Source organism: Rhinopithecus roxellana, chromosome 15 (assembly GCF_007565055.1).
Source record: "Rhinopithecus roxellana isolate Shanxi Qingling chromosome 15, ASM756505v1, whole genome shotgun sequence".
NCBI lineage: Eukaryota > Metazoa > Chordata > Mammalia > Primates > Cercopithecidae > Rhinopithecus > Rhinopithecus roxellana.
Window position 1 is genome coordinate 76,481,520 of NC_044563.1, and position 15,905 is coordinate 76,497,424.

The following is a 15,905-nucleotide window of genomic DNA, read 5'->3' on the forward strand; positions in this document are numbered from 1 at the left end:
GAAAAAGGTTTATCATCATGATGATTATATTCTTATTCATACTGTTATTTATATATTACATGATTATTTTCTATTCTATTTTTAAATTGTATTTTTATCTATTTTATAATGTGAGATTTTTATATTTTCCAGAGATCTACAAAAAAGGTTCTTTTGGGGGATTTCATTTATTTGCATCTCTATTTCTTGGTTGGCATTGCCAATGATTTGTCTTTTGGCTTTGCCAAGGTTTTTTTCAAAACTTCAACTTGGGTTCTATTCATCTTTTTTAAATGATATCTCATTGTCTTGTTTCTCCTCTCCTTTGGCTTATTCTGCCACTTTGTTACCAATCACAAGGGTTTTATTGCCTGATGCTGGGGTTCAGTGCAGCCAGGCCTGAATTTTTTTCAAAGCTTTATATGTGTTCTAAAGTGTGAGAGGGGTTGACAACTACTGGTCTACAATCTTTCTTCTCAAATCTATCTGATCCTAAGATTGCATATACTCCTGGACAACATAATGTAGTGATTATGACTCAGTTGATCTAGATTGAAGCCTAAGAGTTTGTATTTTTAAAAAAACTTGGCAGGTGTTTCTGACTACCAGCAAGATTTGAAAATCACTGAATTTGAGTGCCTATAAAACACTGTATAGTGCCAAAAGTATAAGTGACCTCTGAGGTTGTAATGATTTCTAAGGTTAAGAGATGTTTAGGTGGTTTGGGGGAATTCGGGGGTTACTCAGCAATCCAGGAAGAGGAGAAAGTATTAGTAAAGAACAAGAGCTGAAAAACAGGAAGGTCAGCTCCTAAAAATAAAAGAAATCTTATCAAGACATCAAAAGCAAGGAAGAGAGTAGCAAGAACTAGAGTTAAAAATAGGCCACAGACAAAGCCATATTACGAATGGACTTTTACCCAAGAATTACAAGAAGCCATTGAAGGGGTTTAAGCAGGAAGACAATACAAATAGAGTTTTGCTTTAAAACGACTGGTTTAGCTACAGAAGAGGAAATTAAATGGAGGGAAAGCAGGACTGTCTTCCTTGAAGTCTGAAGACAGTCATCATCCTTCAGGTGGCCACCATAATCCAGGAGATAAATGATGGTGGCTTGAACTATGATACATTTGGAGAGAAAAGGACTACTAGGCATGACTAATAGATATAGATGTTACTGGATGTAAGGCATATATGAAAACAAAGAGTAAACTTATCATCACCAGTTTATTGCTCATAATTATTCTCTGAGCTATATATTTTGGATCAAATATATCTACAACTGTTCAGACATTCTCTAAAATATTGAGGTAAAAGTGTAAATGTTTATATGTTATACAAAATTGTCACAGTTTAAATAATATTGATAATAATATATAATAATACTATATCATCATCATCATATCTCATTTCCTTGTTTCTCTTCTCTTTTGGTTTACTCTGCCACTTTGTTACCAAATATTCAATTTGGTAACAAATTGATTTCAATTATACAAATATTCACTGTAAACAAATCTTCAAACTCATAATAAGTGAAAATGACTAGACAGATTAATTTCATAGTATATCACAATCCTTGTCATTTCAGCTTTGGTCTGCTCTAAACTTATCCATCTCCATCCATTACTGGAACAACTCCGCAAAGTCCTTATTCCCTAAAACATCACCGATACCATTAAAGTTACCAACAGAGACTGAACTCAGAATAAAGGAAATCATAGAGAAACTAGATCAGCAGATCCCACCCAGACCTTTCACCCATGTGAACACCACCACCAGTGCCACACACAGCACAGCCACCATCCTCAACCCTCAAGATACGTACTGCAGGGGAGACCAGCTGGACATCCTGTTGGAGGTGAGGGACCACCTGGGACAGAGGAAGCAATATGGTGGGGATTTCCTGAGGGCCAGGATGTCCTCCCCAGCCCTGATGGCAGGTGCTTCGGGAAAGGTGACTGACTTCAACAATGGCACTTACCTGGTCAGCTTCACTCTGTTCTGGGAGGGCCAGATCTCCCTGTCTCTGCTGCTCATCCATCCCAGTGAAGGGGCATCAGCTCTCTGGAGGGCAAGGAACCAAGGCTATAAAATTATTTTCAAAGGTAAATTTGTTAATGGCACCTTTCATGTCTTCACTGAATGTGGCCTGACCCTAAACTCGAGTGCTGAACTCTGTGAATATCTGGATAACAGAGACCAAGAAGCCTTCTATTGTGTGAAGCCTCAACACATGCCCTGTGAGGCTCTGACCCACATGACCACCCAGAATAGAGAGGTATCTTATCTTACGGACAAGGAAAAGAGCCTTTTCCACAGGTAAGTATACTTTTCATCTATACTGAGAAGTGTTCCCTGAAAAGTGCCCCAGTCAGAGCTACATTGCCCATTGCAACATTGAGCATGACTCAGAGGCTTCCTCTACTCGAGGTAAGACATGTGGTGTCTTCATGGGGCCTCTACTCACCACTCTACGCCCAAGTTGGCATTTTCACTCTATTGTCCATTCAGTCATGTGTTTTGCTGTAACTGTTCTTCTGTGTGTTCACAGACGTTCCACTGAAAAAAAGATTCCTTGATAAGTGTATGACAAAATCCATGCTCCTTCACCTCCCATATCATATTTTGTTGTTTTTGCTCTTAAATATCTTTGCATTGATCCATTTTCCCCTATGCACAGTGCTGTTATGCAAGTTCAGACCATAATCATTTCATCTAGATTACCCGTACCCGCTTCCCAACTGGTCTCTCTCCCAGCAGTCATACCCTCTCTCATCCATTCTCTACACTGAGTGATCTTTCTGAAAAGCCAGTTCCTACTGGTTTTCTCCAGTTGATCCCATGATCAGATATTCTTCAGTATATACCTCTCAGGGTGGAGAAGTCCTTCTTACTCCTCATGTTGTGACCTAGTGATTCCTGCAAACCCCTTGTTCAACAGACCGCCACAAACCGGGGTGGAAGCATGTTTCCTCTATCAATCATGGCTGCAACAATGCCAAGCTTTTCTGCCCCGACTCACAAATAGATGCTCACTTTTTGGTCTCCCTGTTATCCACTAACCTGAAAACCACTTTGTTGATTAGAATGAACCATCAGGGTCGCTACATGGGCCACTTTGAGGATTTGCAAAGGGTAACTATCTGTTATTACAAATCCCAGAACTGTGAGGCAAGCCCTAAGACATCTATCAGTTTCAGAGACTTCTGCTCATTTGCTAACTTTCCATAAGTCTCACAGGCTTAGTCCATTTCCTTTTTTCTTTCAATTCTGCCAGTACCCTTTTATTTTCCCCTACAAAGATTTATTTCTCCTAAGCTTGGTGACAGAGTAGAATGCTAGGTTCACAGCTATCCCCTTCTAGCAGTTTTCAAAGTCAAGTTTAGAGTCTTTTTACCACAAGCTTTCAAAAAAATATGCTAAGAGTAGGCACCAAACATGACAAAATAACATGCATTCCAGAATCTTATCTCATTATCTAAGTTTTGGCTCCTGATCTAGTCCCTGGCTCCCTTCTGAAAAGTAAAAGCACAGTTAAGTTTCTGTTCCTTCCCTTTTATCTCTGATGGTACAGCTCATCAAATCTCTTCCTACCCGTCAACCATCCTTATGCCTAAATCCTAGAAAGGATGAAAACATGCTGATCCTTTCCTTCTCAGGATGGCATGTGGAGAGACATCCATAGCAGGGAATCAGGTACCACTTATATCTGTTATACTTGGCACCTAGGTCCCCATTCTCCCCTTAATCCTTTTCTTCCTTCCTCCACTTACATGGCCATATACAGAGGTTTGAAACAAAGTGTGAGTAAGAGCTTTCAAGCAGGAAAAGTCATCTTTCATCAGTTGGAGGAAAGAAATATAAGGTACATTTATCAACACATCAGATTCAACAATACTTTCTGCCAGTCGCTTTGATAGATATTAAGGATACAGCAGTGGACCAGACACATGCGTTACCTTCCTTCATAAAGCTTACTGATCTTCAGAAAGCAAGTTTGTCGGAAAAGTCAAAGGTAATCATAGCAGGAAATGTGGATTAAAAATGAAGCAGAGGCCCTCCGATAGAAGGTCTACCTGCCACCCAAAAAGGCTAGATTCCTTGGGTGGGAATGATGATGGGGAGACAGTAAAGGGATGTAAGCAGTAGTGCAGTTGGATTTGCAATGAGAAAGGGTGCTCTGGCAGTCAGATTGAAAAATTTAGGTGGGATAAAACTGAGACCTGCATGGCCAATTAGAGGCTCACAGTAATCCAAGGAAACTATTCTGCAAACTTGAACAGGAGATGTGGAAGCAGAAAGAGAGAAGAGAACTTGTAAATTAGATAAATATTTTGAATCTAAAATTCCAAGACACACTGATTACATGTGGCAGATCGGTAGAGCTGCCCTGGACTTCAGGTGCTCTCAGCAGGGTAGAAAGCCTTTCAAAATCTTCACTCATTTACAATACCCAATATATCTAAAATTTACAATAATAATAATAGCTTCCAGTTATAGAAAATTAAAATTTTTCCTTCACTCACAAGGAGATGATTCACTTTGATGTTATGTGGGCATAGAGCAGGCTAATTTATTGTTCTATTTTTTTTTTGAAGGTCCAAAGTGGGAGTTGAAATGATGAAGGATCATAAACACATTGATGTCGCCAATTGTAACAGTAAGTTGGCTCTGTCCTGAGTTAGGTGATGCTCAGAGGAAATTTTATCAGCGTTAACCTAAGTAATTGTAGTTCTCCTGGAGCACAATTCCTAGCAGATGTCTATGATGTCAATTATGTTGGACTTTAAAGGGAGAAATTAACTCAAGGAAATGATACTCAAAATGTTTATAGGAGTTGACATCTTGACATATCCAAAAGGAGAAAGTATTAGTATCCTACATTCATATTTAAACCTGAGAGTTCATCTCCTAGAGTCTAAGGCACTGTGCAAATGTCTTTGAAGGATGGATACCTACAGCTTCAGAGTAGGAACGCTTTCAGTTCTGGTTTCCTAACTCTCTGGTGGCATAACCCCCTAACATTTAGTTGATGCAATTACCAATTTTATATGGAGTTTTCATCTTATTATATGTTTTAAAGACAAACACAAAGCCGGGTTACTTATGAAAGAATACCTTAGCTTTAAGATAACTTTTTATAAAGTCTATCTTAGTTTACCGATAACATCCATCATGATACTTACTTCAACTTATAATAATTTATTGCCACCATTTATTCATTTATTCTGCAAATGTTTATTTATTTTTCCTCACATCATATGGATAATGTGCTGATGTCATAACAAGATTTGAGGGAGACACATCTCACACATGAGCATGAAAACCCAATCATCTTGCTTCTGAACTACAAAAGGATCAGCAAACATTTACTGAGCACTGAATAGATATCAGGCATTATGGACAAATGGAGAAAAATAAATGCTCAGTTAGCTTGCAATGTGAAAGACATTCAACCTACGAACTCTATGAAGACAGTAAAGAGGCAAAAGAGCTTATGTTAAAATTGGTATTTGACTGAGTCCTGAAGGATATGTGTAGTCAGAAAATGAAGAAAAACCTCATAAAGATCATGGGTAGTGTTGCTGGAGTTAAGCAAATAATAATACAGGGAATCAAATGAATATGGGTAATTTCTAATTGCCTGTCATATATACATTGAGAAAAGGGGAAAATGTTGCATGGGCCATACTTACACTAAAAAATTATTCCTTGTTAGAAGTCATACAAATTTAATATGATGTCCTGTATTTTTTATCTAACTCTTTTTATCTGATAATTCCAGTCATGAACTAAGTCATCATGGACTTGTTCAATAGGCCAATGGGGTGGGCATATTGTGGAATGTAGCAGAGGATAAGCCTAGAAAGAGAGGAAGAACCTAATCATGAAGGTTCTCAAGTGCCATGCTGAGGATTTCAGTGACTATTCAGTAAACTTGAAAGCCACAGAAACCAACTGAGGAAGAAAGTGGTATAATCCACTTTGTGCTTTAAAATGCAAATTCACAATTTAACAAAATGCATGATCTGTAGAAAAACAATTTAAAATGTCACTAAGGAATATAAAATAAAATTCATATAAATAGAAGGAAAAAACACTGTCTCTGGATGGGATGACTTTATATTTAAAAGAATGTCAGTTGTCTATGTATCATTTTCTCATTGCTGCTATAATAAAGTGGCTTTTAAAAACAAAAATATATCATCTTATAGTCTGTAGTCCAGAAGTCCAGTGTTGGGCTCATTGAGCTAAGCCCAAGGTAGAGTAGGAGCATGTTCCTTACTGGAGGCTGTAGGGGAGAATCTGTTCCTTTGCTTATTCCAGGTTTTTAAGGCTGCCCACATTCCTTGTACCCATCTTCCTCTATCTTCAAAGCCACAGCAGAGGGTCAAGTTTTCTTGTCACACCTTTGACCCACTCTTCTGCCTCCCTCTTCCACTTCTGAGGACCAGTGACATTAGATTGGGCCTACCTATGTAATCCAGGATAGTCTCTCCATCTGAAAGGCCATACCCTAGTCATATCTGGAAAAGGCAACATTGTTGCGGGAATTAAGGGACAGGAGAGACCAATGGATAGAACAGGAGGATTTTATTTAGGTGGCTACCTGGCCAGCAGATTAACATCCAAAGGCTGAGCCCTGAACAAAGACAGGGCTTGACTCTTATACATGTACCTGAAAGGGTATTGGCTAGCTTGAATACACACTTCACTAAATGGTGCAAAACCTACAAGGTGGCCAGCAAGTGTACAGAAGCAGAATAAAGACAGTTTATCAAACAGTGACAGGTTTTACCACTCAAGCCAGGTGTTGCAACTCAGCCATATGTTGTGACCTTTGCTGTGCTGCACAGAAGGAAAAAACAGGAACTTACAAAACTTGCAAAGATAATTGTGAGAATAGTAAGGCGGGAAGGGGGAAGCTGAATGAGAAAAACTTGTTTTTCCCAACCTTGCTTTGGGATGGGAGGGAGAGACTCTGGAGCCCATCCCTTCTGGGACCTGGCTCTGCAGACAATGCTACCAAAGCTTCAACAGAGCCCTGCCCTTCCCTGGGTCTTGGAGTGGGTCAGCCTAGTACAGGAAAACTTGGTTTTCTTTTTATATCTTCTGCTTCAACACATTCACAGGTTTTAAGAATTAGGATGTGGATATCTTTGGGGGACTATTAGTTTCCCTATCTAATCAAAAATATAATGGAATCTATTTCTCAGTGGGCAGGTCTGTGCAAACCTACTCCCAAAGTTTGAGGAAGCTGAGAGGCCAAAGAAGAGTCTGACACATCCAGTTTCTCCGAAAGAAACATTTAGTAGGGACTTACAAGCAGAAGCCATGTTTATGTCTCCATTGGTGAGACAAGATGGTGGATCTCCATACCATTACCCCCAGACCCAGGGCTTACAGAGCACAAGGGAAGGGTGGTTCAGATGGGATGTACAGGACAACTGAAGTACAATACCACCAAGGCTGTTTGACCTAAGGGCAAGATTTACCATAAGTACCTGCTGTTGTACAACAAACAATAGATAAACTGGGGTTAATCAGGAGCCAACATAGCAGATTAGCATCTAAAATGGAATTGCTTTTGCTGATATACAGAATCCTGATATTATTACCCACATACTGTTCAAAATGCTCAAGCCTATTCTAAAATTATTAAGTAAAATAAACATGTAAGAGTAATCATAAGCAAATTTGTTACAAGTTTGATACATGGCAAAATGAATACCTGACACATAAAGATTACACAACATAGGATTTACAACAATACTATGTTGTATTTACAACAAAGGCTATGTTCTCAGCAAAGTGTGCCAGTACATTATTAGGATAAAGAATACTTACTAACTATGAAACTCAAGTGTCCAGGGTCATGGTATTCAATCATCTAGGGTGCAATGCTATCAAGCCTCATAGAAACCCATCAATATCACACTGTAATTCCAACATAATTATAGGATTATACAAACTCCCTTTAGTAAGCCAAATCACCAAGACTTAAGAGCTATTTCAGGTGCACTTTCCAATTCTGCAACCAGCACCATTTTATCACTTTGTCCATAGGTTACAAACACAACACAACCACGTAATGATGTACAATTCTGTGGACATAGGCAGCCAGAGACTGCAAGGCCTCTGAGGAACTAAGCAAGGAGGGTAAAGCAGAGACTGCCAATGGTTCCCCAATATTCACTGCCTCCTCCTTCTTTAGTAATAGAAACCAGTTTGTGGCTAGACCCATGGCCATCCTTCCTTATATCTAGTTGTGACCATGACTAAGTTTTTTCCAGGAGTGTGAGTGGGAAACTTCTAGGTCATGCTTTAAAAGCAAAAAAACTTGCCCTCCTTATCCATTTCTTCCCTAACTACTAGCTGAACTTTAGATATAACGTGAGAATGGCAAGAGCCAGGTTAGACCATGAGATTGAAGCCACGTGGTAAGAATGGTATAGCCATAACATAGAAGAAACAAGAGTCCCTAACACCATGCAATGGCATATTAGCCCTGTCCTTCTCACTCCAGGCCTGTTGTGTGAGACAGAAATAAACTTTTTTTTTTAAGTCATTATTATCTTGGTCTTTCTTACAGCATTCAAACTGGTTTCCTATCTCATACACAACAAGTCCTAAAATACAAGGCATTGGCTCAGTGATGGGATGGCAGCATAGATAGTGGCAAGGAAACATGACAGGAGAAATTGGATGACCTTTGTTATGCTATAACAAGACATTTGCTGCACTGCTACCTACTCGTAATAGAAGGCAGACCATGCGCAAACAGCCTGAAACTCTAGTGAAACTTCCTGGAATATCTCAGAATATTGGTTTGTAATAGCTGTTGCATGTTGCTTTTAGCAAAGTCTAGTTTTTTAAAAAAAAATTGTCAAGCTAGGTGACTAATATACTATTTGAGGTTTTTATTTTTAATGTACATATTTTAAGCCATTTTTTGAACACGGAAAAATTAGATTATTCATTCCTTCATTAATGAAACAAAGGTAAAGAATTTTATACAACGGCACCAACTGGCAGACCACTAACATTATTCGGGTAAGAGACAAAGACAGAAGTCACCACAGAATCAGGAAGAAAGGACAGAACGTCAAAGAAAGGATAGTATGTCAAGATTTAGCTAATGACCAAATTTAAGAGAAAAGGAATTAGACAGGAGGCAAGATGACTCAAAATCTCTCAAAAGAATAAGTAGAAATGCCTGAGGCAAAGCTAATGATCAAAGAATAGGACTAGAAAGGGACAGAAAAAGGACATAGGCATTACAGGAAGGGGAAAAGAGAGCAAGAAAACAAAGGACCAGGAAAGAAGGCTAGATGTCTAACTTATGCCAATAAAATCATTTACAAGTGTCTTTGTTACCAGAGAGTGAAAAAATAGAAGAGAAATGCCAAGTTGGAATGAAGCCTCCTGTCCCTGGTGGTTATACTTTACAAGGAAAATGGATAACAACATTTTGCAACCAGGTTCAGTTAGACACAATTAAGATAAACGGCTGTTTGAAAGGCAAACTCATTTACCTCCTGGGAGATTCTACGCTACGTCAGTGGATCTACTACTTACCCAAAGTTGTAAAAAGTAGGTAGTTACTTTATATTCTCTTAGAAATTCAGGCTGGTTTTAAAGTACTTTTAATGAAGTCTCTATTCTCTGATTTGAACTATTTTGTTTTTTACTTCATTTAGCTTTCTGGATTTGAGCCTTTAAATTTAAAATGTATTTTATTCCCTCTTTCATAAGAAATGTTGGTCCTCTTTTAAAATTCCAATGAAAACTTTACATTTTTTATTGACATTTTACATGTATGAACTGGGGGTACCGTACCCCAGAGAGTAGAAAGACTCCAGTGAGCAATTATCTAGGTGGGGTGAGTATTTTAAATAATTGATAGGACATTCTTTTTCATGAATATTAACCATTATCTTCTAATTAAAACATCTATTTATTTTTTTATCAGCACTAAAGTTTTTTGATCTTCATGAAACTGGAATTTTTAAGAAACATTTGCTTCTGGATGCAGAAAGACACACTCAGATTCAATGGAAAAAACATAACCATCCCTTCGTCACTTTACAGCTCTACTCTCTGATAGGTCATGATTATATCCCTCGGGAAATTGACCAGCTATCAGGTGACAAAAACACAGCCATCGTCATCACCTTTGGCCAGCACTTCAGACCATTTCCCATTGACATTTTTATTCGCAGGGCCATTGGTGTCCGAAAGGCTATTGAAAGACTATTCCTAAGAAGCCCAACCACTAAAGTGATTATTAAGACAGAAAACATCAGGGAGATGCACTTAGACACAGAGAGGCTTGGAGACTTCCATGGTTATATTCAATATCTTATCACGAAGGATATTTTCAAAGACCTCAACGTGGGCATCATTGATGCCTGGGACATGACCATTGCATATGACACTAATAATGTCCACCCACCTGATCATGTGGTTGGAAATCAGATTAACATGTTCTTAAACTACATTTGCTAAGGGATAAATACTATACAAAATCACTAGGAATCAATCTCTGCACATAATCCCACATGTATTGTAAAGTCAGTTTTATTCATTTTAGGAACTAAGGAAAATAAATTTAAAAGAATCTTTTTTGGGAGGAAGGCTATGTAAGGACAATGACAACTGATATGGGATGCAAAACCAAGAGAATCAGACATGTAGAATGACTATACCATGCCTGGTTCTGATGCTTCTTTAAAATATTAAAGAAGTTTTTTAAGTCATGTTATTAAGCTGATTTGAAAATATCTGTACAAATTCATGATGCTTTCTATTTCCAATATAGATATTTCCTAGCTCTGTCTATTGAAAAGACCTAGAAGCAATGATAACCCATTAGCAATAATCACTCCAAGCACCCTGACTGTGGTCTCTAAGAACCCTTCCTCAACAAAAGAAAACAGGCATCCTTGAAGGAAAGGCTTATTCCAGGACTGGAACAGAAAATATATATATACACCATGAGCCTGGACATCTTGTTATGCCAGAAAGCAAATAATCAAAGACAAATGGAACCATATCATGGAACAGAGGAGGTAACCCAAAGGAATCTCTTCATTGGCCTAGCTAGATTTAGCATCAAAAAGACTAATGACTGCAGTTAATTGAAATACATAATATATAAAATCCATGAGCTCATAATAATACAAAAAGAGACATGCAAGAATAAAAGCAAAATCTCTCATGTGTCATAAGTGGAGTTGGGTAAACCCTTATTTTGAAAATTGGCAACAAAAGGCAAATATGTGAACATTTATCCTCTTTCCTCTTAAAGAGAAAATCAATAACCCTAATAGATAAGGGAAATTTCTTCTTTTTGGAAGAATTACAGCTAATGAATACAGAAAGAATGACAGAATTAGGAAATCACCATTTAAATACTTCTACTTAAATAAGTAAGTAAGGCAGAGATCATCAGTGAATGAGCTTTTTTAAAAGTTTGATTGGAACTTTACTATGGATATAGCAGGCTGTCACTTCTGAATCTGCTGCTCAAACTTAGCTTTATTAACAGCAGGACAACCTGTCATTATGTCCTACATGATTTGATGCAATGTAAAGTATACAACACCACCTATGAAGCAGTATTCTTGGAATACTTTTTACCCTAGATCATCTCATCCAATGACTCCAAAATTTTTATTTTCAGCTTTCTAGTCTAATGCCAACTTTACATGAGACATCTCCACTTACACTTGACAGACCTCAAATACAGCATGTTAACGCCAAAAGAAATATCTCCTCTCTACCAAATTTTCACCTCTTTCTGTGTTCCATTTCTTGATCAATGATATTAGTATCCACCCAGTTTTCAAAGCTGGAAAACCATATTTTGTTTAAGTAAACAATTATTGGCATCTACTCTGTGCCACATGCTATGTTAACCAATTTTGATACAAAGGAACAGGGCAAAACGACCATCATCCTCAGTCTTGTGGAGAAGACCAAGCAGGTAGGTTCAAAGCAATGCAGTATCACAAGAGTCAAGAAGTTATAGAAACACATCAACAAACAAAACCTGAACTCTGTGATAGAGAGATGCTATCAAGTTTTATAGAGGAAGTATTACCTGGACTCATTCGTGAAGAATGAGAGAGTCAAGTTGACAAGAAGGAAGGAGAGAGAGAAGTGGGACAAACTTGTTGAAAAAAAGGCTCAGTCAGGAAATGGCAAGAATTATGAACCTTTAGTGACACAAAACAATGAGAAAAAAGTGGGGAGGCAGCACCCAAATGATGAAAGATTTATATGACATGCTAAGGAATGTGGGCTTTATCTTAAAAGTAATGGGGAGTGGTTAAAGAACCATAATACAGACAGGACATGATTAGATTTGCCTTTCAGAAAGAGAAATGAGGCAAGATATTTAGAACTATGGCCAATGTGGCATAACGGAAATAAGAGAGATTGAGGTCAGACCTGGTTTTGAATTCCAGTGTCTTCATTTGTCAACTCAGCCAATTTAGGAATTTAATCTCTGAACTTCAATTTCCTCAATGTTAAATTCAAAGAATCAAATTAGATGATATATGGAAAATGTTTACCTAGTTCTAGCACATGGTGATATTCAATCATTTTTCCCTTGAGGCAGCTCACTTAGAAGTTTCAATGATAGCCGCAAATTGGACACAAATAACTTGAAGGAGAACCCCAACATTCACTGAAGAAAATAAAGGGGAAGGAAGGTATTGGGGAAAAGGGTAAAATGAATTTAGGTTTTAGTTAAATGAGGTGAAGATTTCCATACAAATATCAAAATGCAGATGTCCTGTAGATTCAATATGAGTCTCAATTCAGGAGCGAGGTCTGTAAGACAGATGCTCAATTTGGAAGTCATCAGTATATATAGGTGGCTGCTAAAAATGAGGAGATGTTAACATTTTCTCACACACAAAGGGAGCTCTCGTACACTCTTGGTGGGATGTAAGCTGGTACAGCCATTATGGAAAACAGTGTGGCAGTTCCTCTAAAAACAGAACTACCATATGACTCAGCAATTCCTCTGCTGAGTATCCCAAAGGAAATGAAATCAGCCCTTCATAGAGATATCTGCATTCTCATGCTCATTACAGCATTATTCACAATAGCCAAGATACACAAACAATCTAAATGCCCATCAATAGATGAACAGATAAATAAATTGCAGTATATATGTACATTGGAATATCATTCAGCCTTACAAAAGGAGATGCTGCTATATTTGCAACAACATGGGCGAACCTGGAGGACGTTATGCTAAGTAAAATAACAACATTGAAGAAAAGAAATAATACTGAAAGAAAAATATTGCTTGATCTTACTTATATATGGAACTTAAAAATTACACACAGAAACAGGGTAGAATGGTAGATATCCAGGTTGAGAGGAAGAGAAAACGGGGATATGTAGGTCAAAGGGTACAAACTTGAAGTTGTATTGGATGAATGTCTAGAGAGCTAATGTATAGCATGAGGACTATAGTTAATATTGTATATGGAAAATTTGCTGAGAGACTAGATTTTAGGTATTCTACCTCAAATAAAAAGGTAATTGTGCAGTGATGAATATGTTAATTTCTTGACTATAGTAATCATTTCCCTATGCATATGTGTATCAAAACATTACACTGTATACTTTAAATGTATGCAATAAAAAATAAGATACATACATAAAATTTTTTAAATGTCCGACACACAAGACAAATATGTGTCCAAATACATCAGTCTCTCAAGCCTCTGCACCACTCTACATGCTGCTCCTTCTGACTTGAATGCCCTCCTGCCCCTCCTTTCACCTGTCAAACTCCCAATCACCCTTTAAAACCCAGTTTGAATTTTATTTATTCTGTAAAGCTTTCCCTGACACCCCCCAGAAAGAATAATGTTTCCACAGTGTTTTGTCATTTACTCTATAAAAGAAACAAAAACATGTATTTTAAAAAGTATCTGTCATCTCTAACAGCTTGTAAACATCTTGAGAAAAGAGACTAAGTTTTGCTTATTTTTCCCCCAAAGAGAACTTTATTAAAACATTTACCATTTCTTTAGAAAGAGGTTTTACCATCTCTTTAGAAAGCTCCAGAATCTATAACCAGGAATAAGTGTTAATGGGATAAGAACCAATGAGAGGACAGCATATGATGCTGAAATGTACTTTCTTATTAATATGAATTCAATGGGCTCATGGAAGGAACCCTTTTACCAAACTGGATAGAAAGCATTTTCTGTAAAGTATCTTTAGAAAAGATGTATAATTTGAAAAATGGTTATCCAAATTTAACAACGGTCATATAAAAGGCTCATAAAATGTGTGTGGCTGTGTTTCTCAAGATTGTGAGGTCAACTCTGTCACCCCGTCAGCAAACTTTGTCACATTATGCCTAGACATTGTGGTTTTGTTCTTGGGGTTCTTAATAATGGTTGTGGTCTTATAAGAAAAGGAAATCTGGAAATCTTGTCCCTGTTATTAATACTCACGTCATTACTAATAAAAGTGGTTTGTTAATATGCTAAACAGGTTGTAAAAGCTGTCACTTTGCATGAAATTAACTAGGGAAATACTTCTTTATAGCATGAATATGTAAATGTTCAAAATTTCACAGTAAACTCAAGAAATCAATTTCCAGTTTTCTCACCTTGTATCCAATATAAGTGCAAATTAACTTACATTTAACCTTCCTGGGCTGAGGTAAGTAAATTTGCAAACAGAGTTAAAAGCTTCCTTTTTATTCCCCAAAAACATTTCTGTTAATTCACAGCCCTTCCCTGGATGAGTCAAGATTTTTGACACTCTGAGGTGTCACCCCAGAGCAAAGGACACCTCAGAGCAAAGTGATGGTCTCCCCAAATCTCAATTCCTCCTTCCATCTATTCAATTTCCAACAATAAAGATTTCAATTTCCAAATATATCCAAAAGATCTTCAGATATGTGGACAAGAACCCCATTCACAAAAACAAGGTACTCTTACATAGAGTAAAAAACATTCCCTTTTTGTCAAGGTTTATTTTTCCAGTCTTCACCTGAGGCTGGTAGCTAGCAGCGTCTTCTTTAAAGATAGGGTTTTCCTTCATTGAAATATACCATGTGGCCCTTTGGCTATCTGGGCATGTTTTACAGCCCAAAGGTACAACACCGAGAGCACAGTGCAATGGCTGTGGGGCCGAATGTGCTGAGCTAATCCTAACGTTTTCTGTACCTCTCAGCAGATCTCGGAGAGGCAAGGCAGATGTTGCTGAACACAGTGTTTCCCGCCACTGCTCCTGGTCTCAAAGCCTGAATTGTGTTATTTGCAGCTCTTGGTATGGAAAAAGGAGTGCTGGTGTGAAGATAAGCACCAAATAGCAGAGGGCCACATTCAACCCGAAATTTATACCCAGTGTGTGGGAACACTTGGGTTCCGTCATTGCACACTACAGAGCCTGCTCCAACCTCACAGGAGGCCAAGACATCCAGGTTCACCTGTGTACCTTGTGAACCTGCTCCCAGCATTCCTAAGGGTCACTTTAATCCATGGCATGTGCCTCCCCCTGATACTTGTGTGGCTACAACAAAGAGGAGGACTAGCAGATGCAAAGCTGTGGGAGCAGAGCCATCAGGGGTGCAGCTGGGGCCTCCATCAGGGCATGGTTTATGAAGGCCCCTAAGTGGTCTGTGTGCCACTTTGATGTCAGCTTCCCACCGCCCTTCCTTCTCCCCTTACTTCCTGACCCCCAGCCTCTGGTTTCTCTATTCTCCTCCAACTCACCAGAGTGGAGGAAGCATCCTCCATGGAGATGCACAGCTGTGATCCTAGCTCCATGCTTGGAACCATTTTATTCATCTTTAGTCCTTAGCACTGGGCCCAGCACATAGTAGCAAGCAATAGATATTTGTCAAATACATGATGCTATATCTCTGTGTATCTAGAACAT

The 15,905-nt window shown here is 38.2% G+C and overlaps 1 protein-coding gene and 1 non-coding gene across 2 annotated transcripts; one reads left to right on the plus strand and one right to left on the minus strand.

Moving 5' to 3' along the window:
* The first annotated feature begins 688 nt into the window (after window positions 1–688).
* Window positions 689–10,487, plus strand: NXPE1 (neurexophilin and PC-esterase domain family member 1). The gene is made up of 5 exons (XM_010372390.2): window positions 689–781; window positions 1,567–2,297; window positions 4,577–4,638; window positions 9,360–9,572; window positions 9,952–10,487. Exons 1-5 carry the CDS (start codon window positions 689–691, stop codon window positions 10,485–10,487), a joined length of 1,635 nt encoding a protein of 544 aa, XP_010370692.1.
* LOC115893781 lies at window positions 5,234–5,337 on the minus strand. The gene has a single exon (XR_004053835.1). It is a non-coding gene; the product is annotated as a small nucleolar RNA U13 (small nucleolar RNA).
* Window positions 10,488–15,905: the final 5,418 nt, after the last annotated feature.

Excerpts from the sequence above, each read along its gene's own strand:
- NXPE1 (XM_010372390.2), top strand. The coding sequence starts at position 689 with ATGTTTAGGTGGTTTGGGGGAATTCGGGGGTTACTCAGCAATCCAGGA. Across the intron at positions 4,639-9,359 it reads TGATGTCGCCAATTGTAACA|AGAGTGAAAAAATAGAAGAG; the intron begins GTAAGTTGGCTC and ends CTTTGTTACCAG. Across the intron at positions 9,573-9,951 it reads CTTACCCAAAGTTGTAAAAA|CACTAAAGTTTTTTGATCTT; the intron begins GTAGGTAGTTAC and ends TTTTTTTATCAG.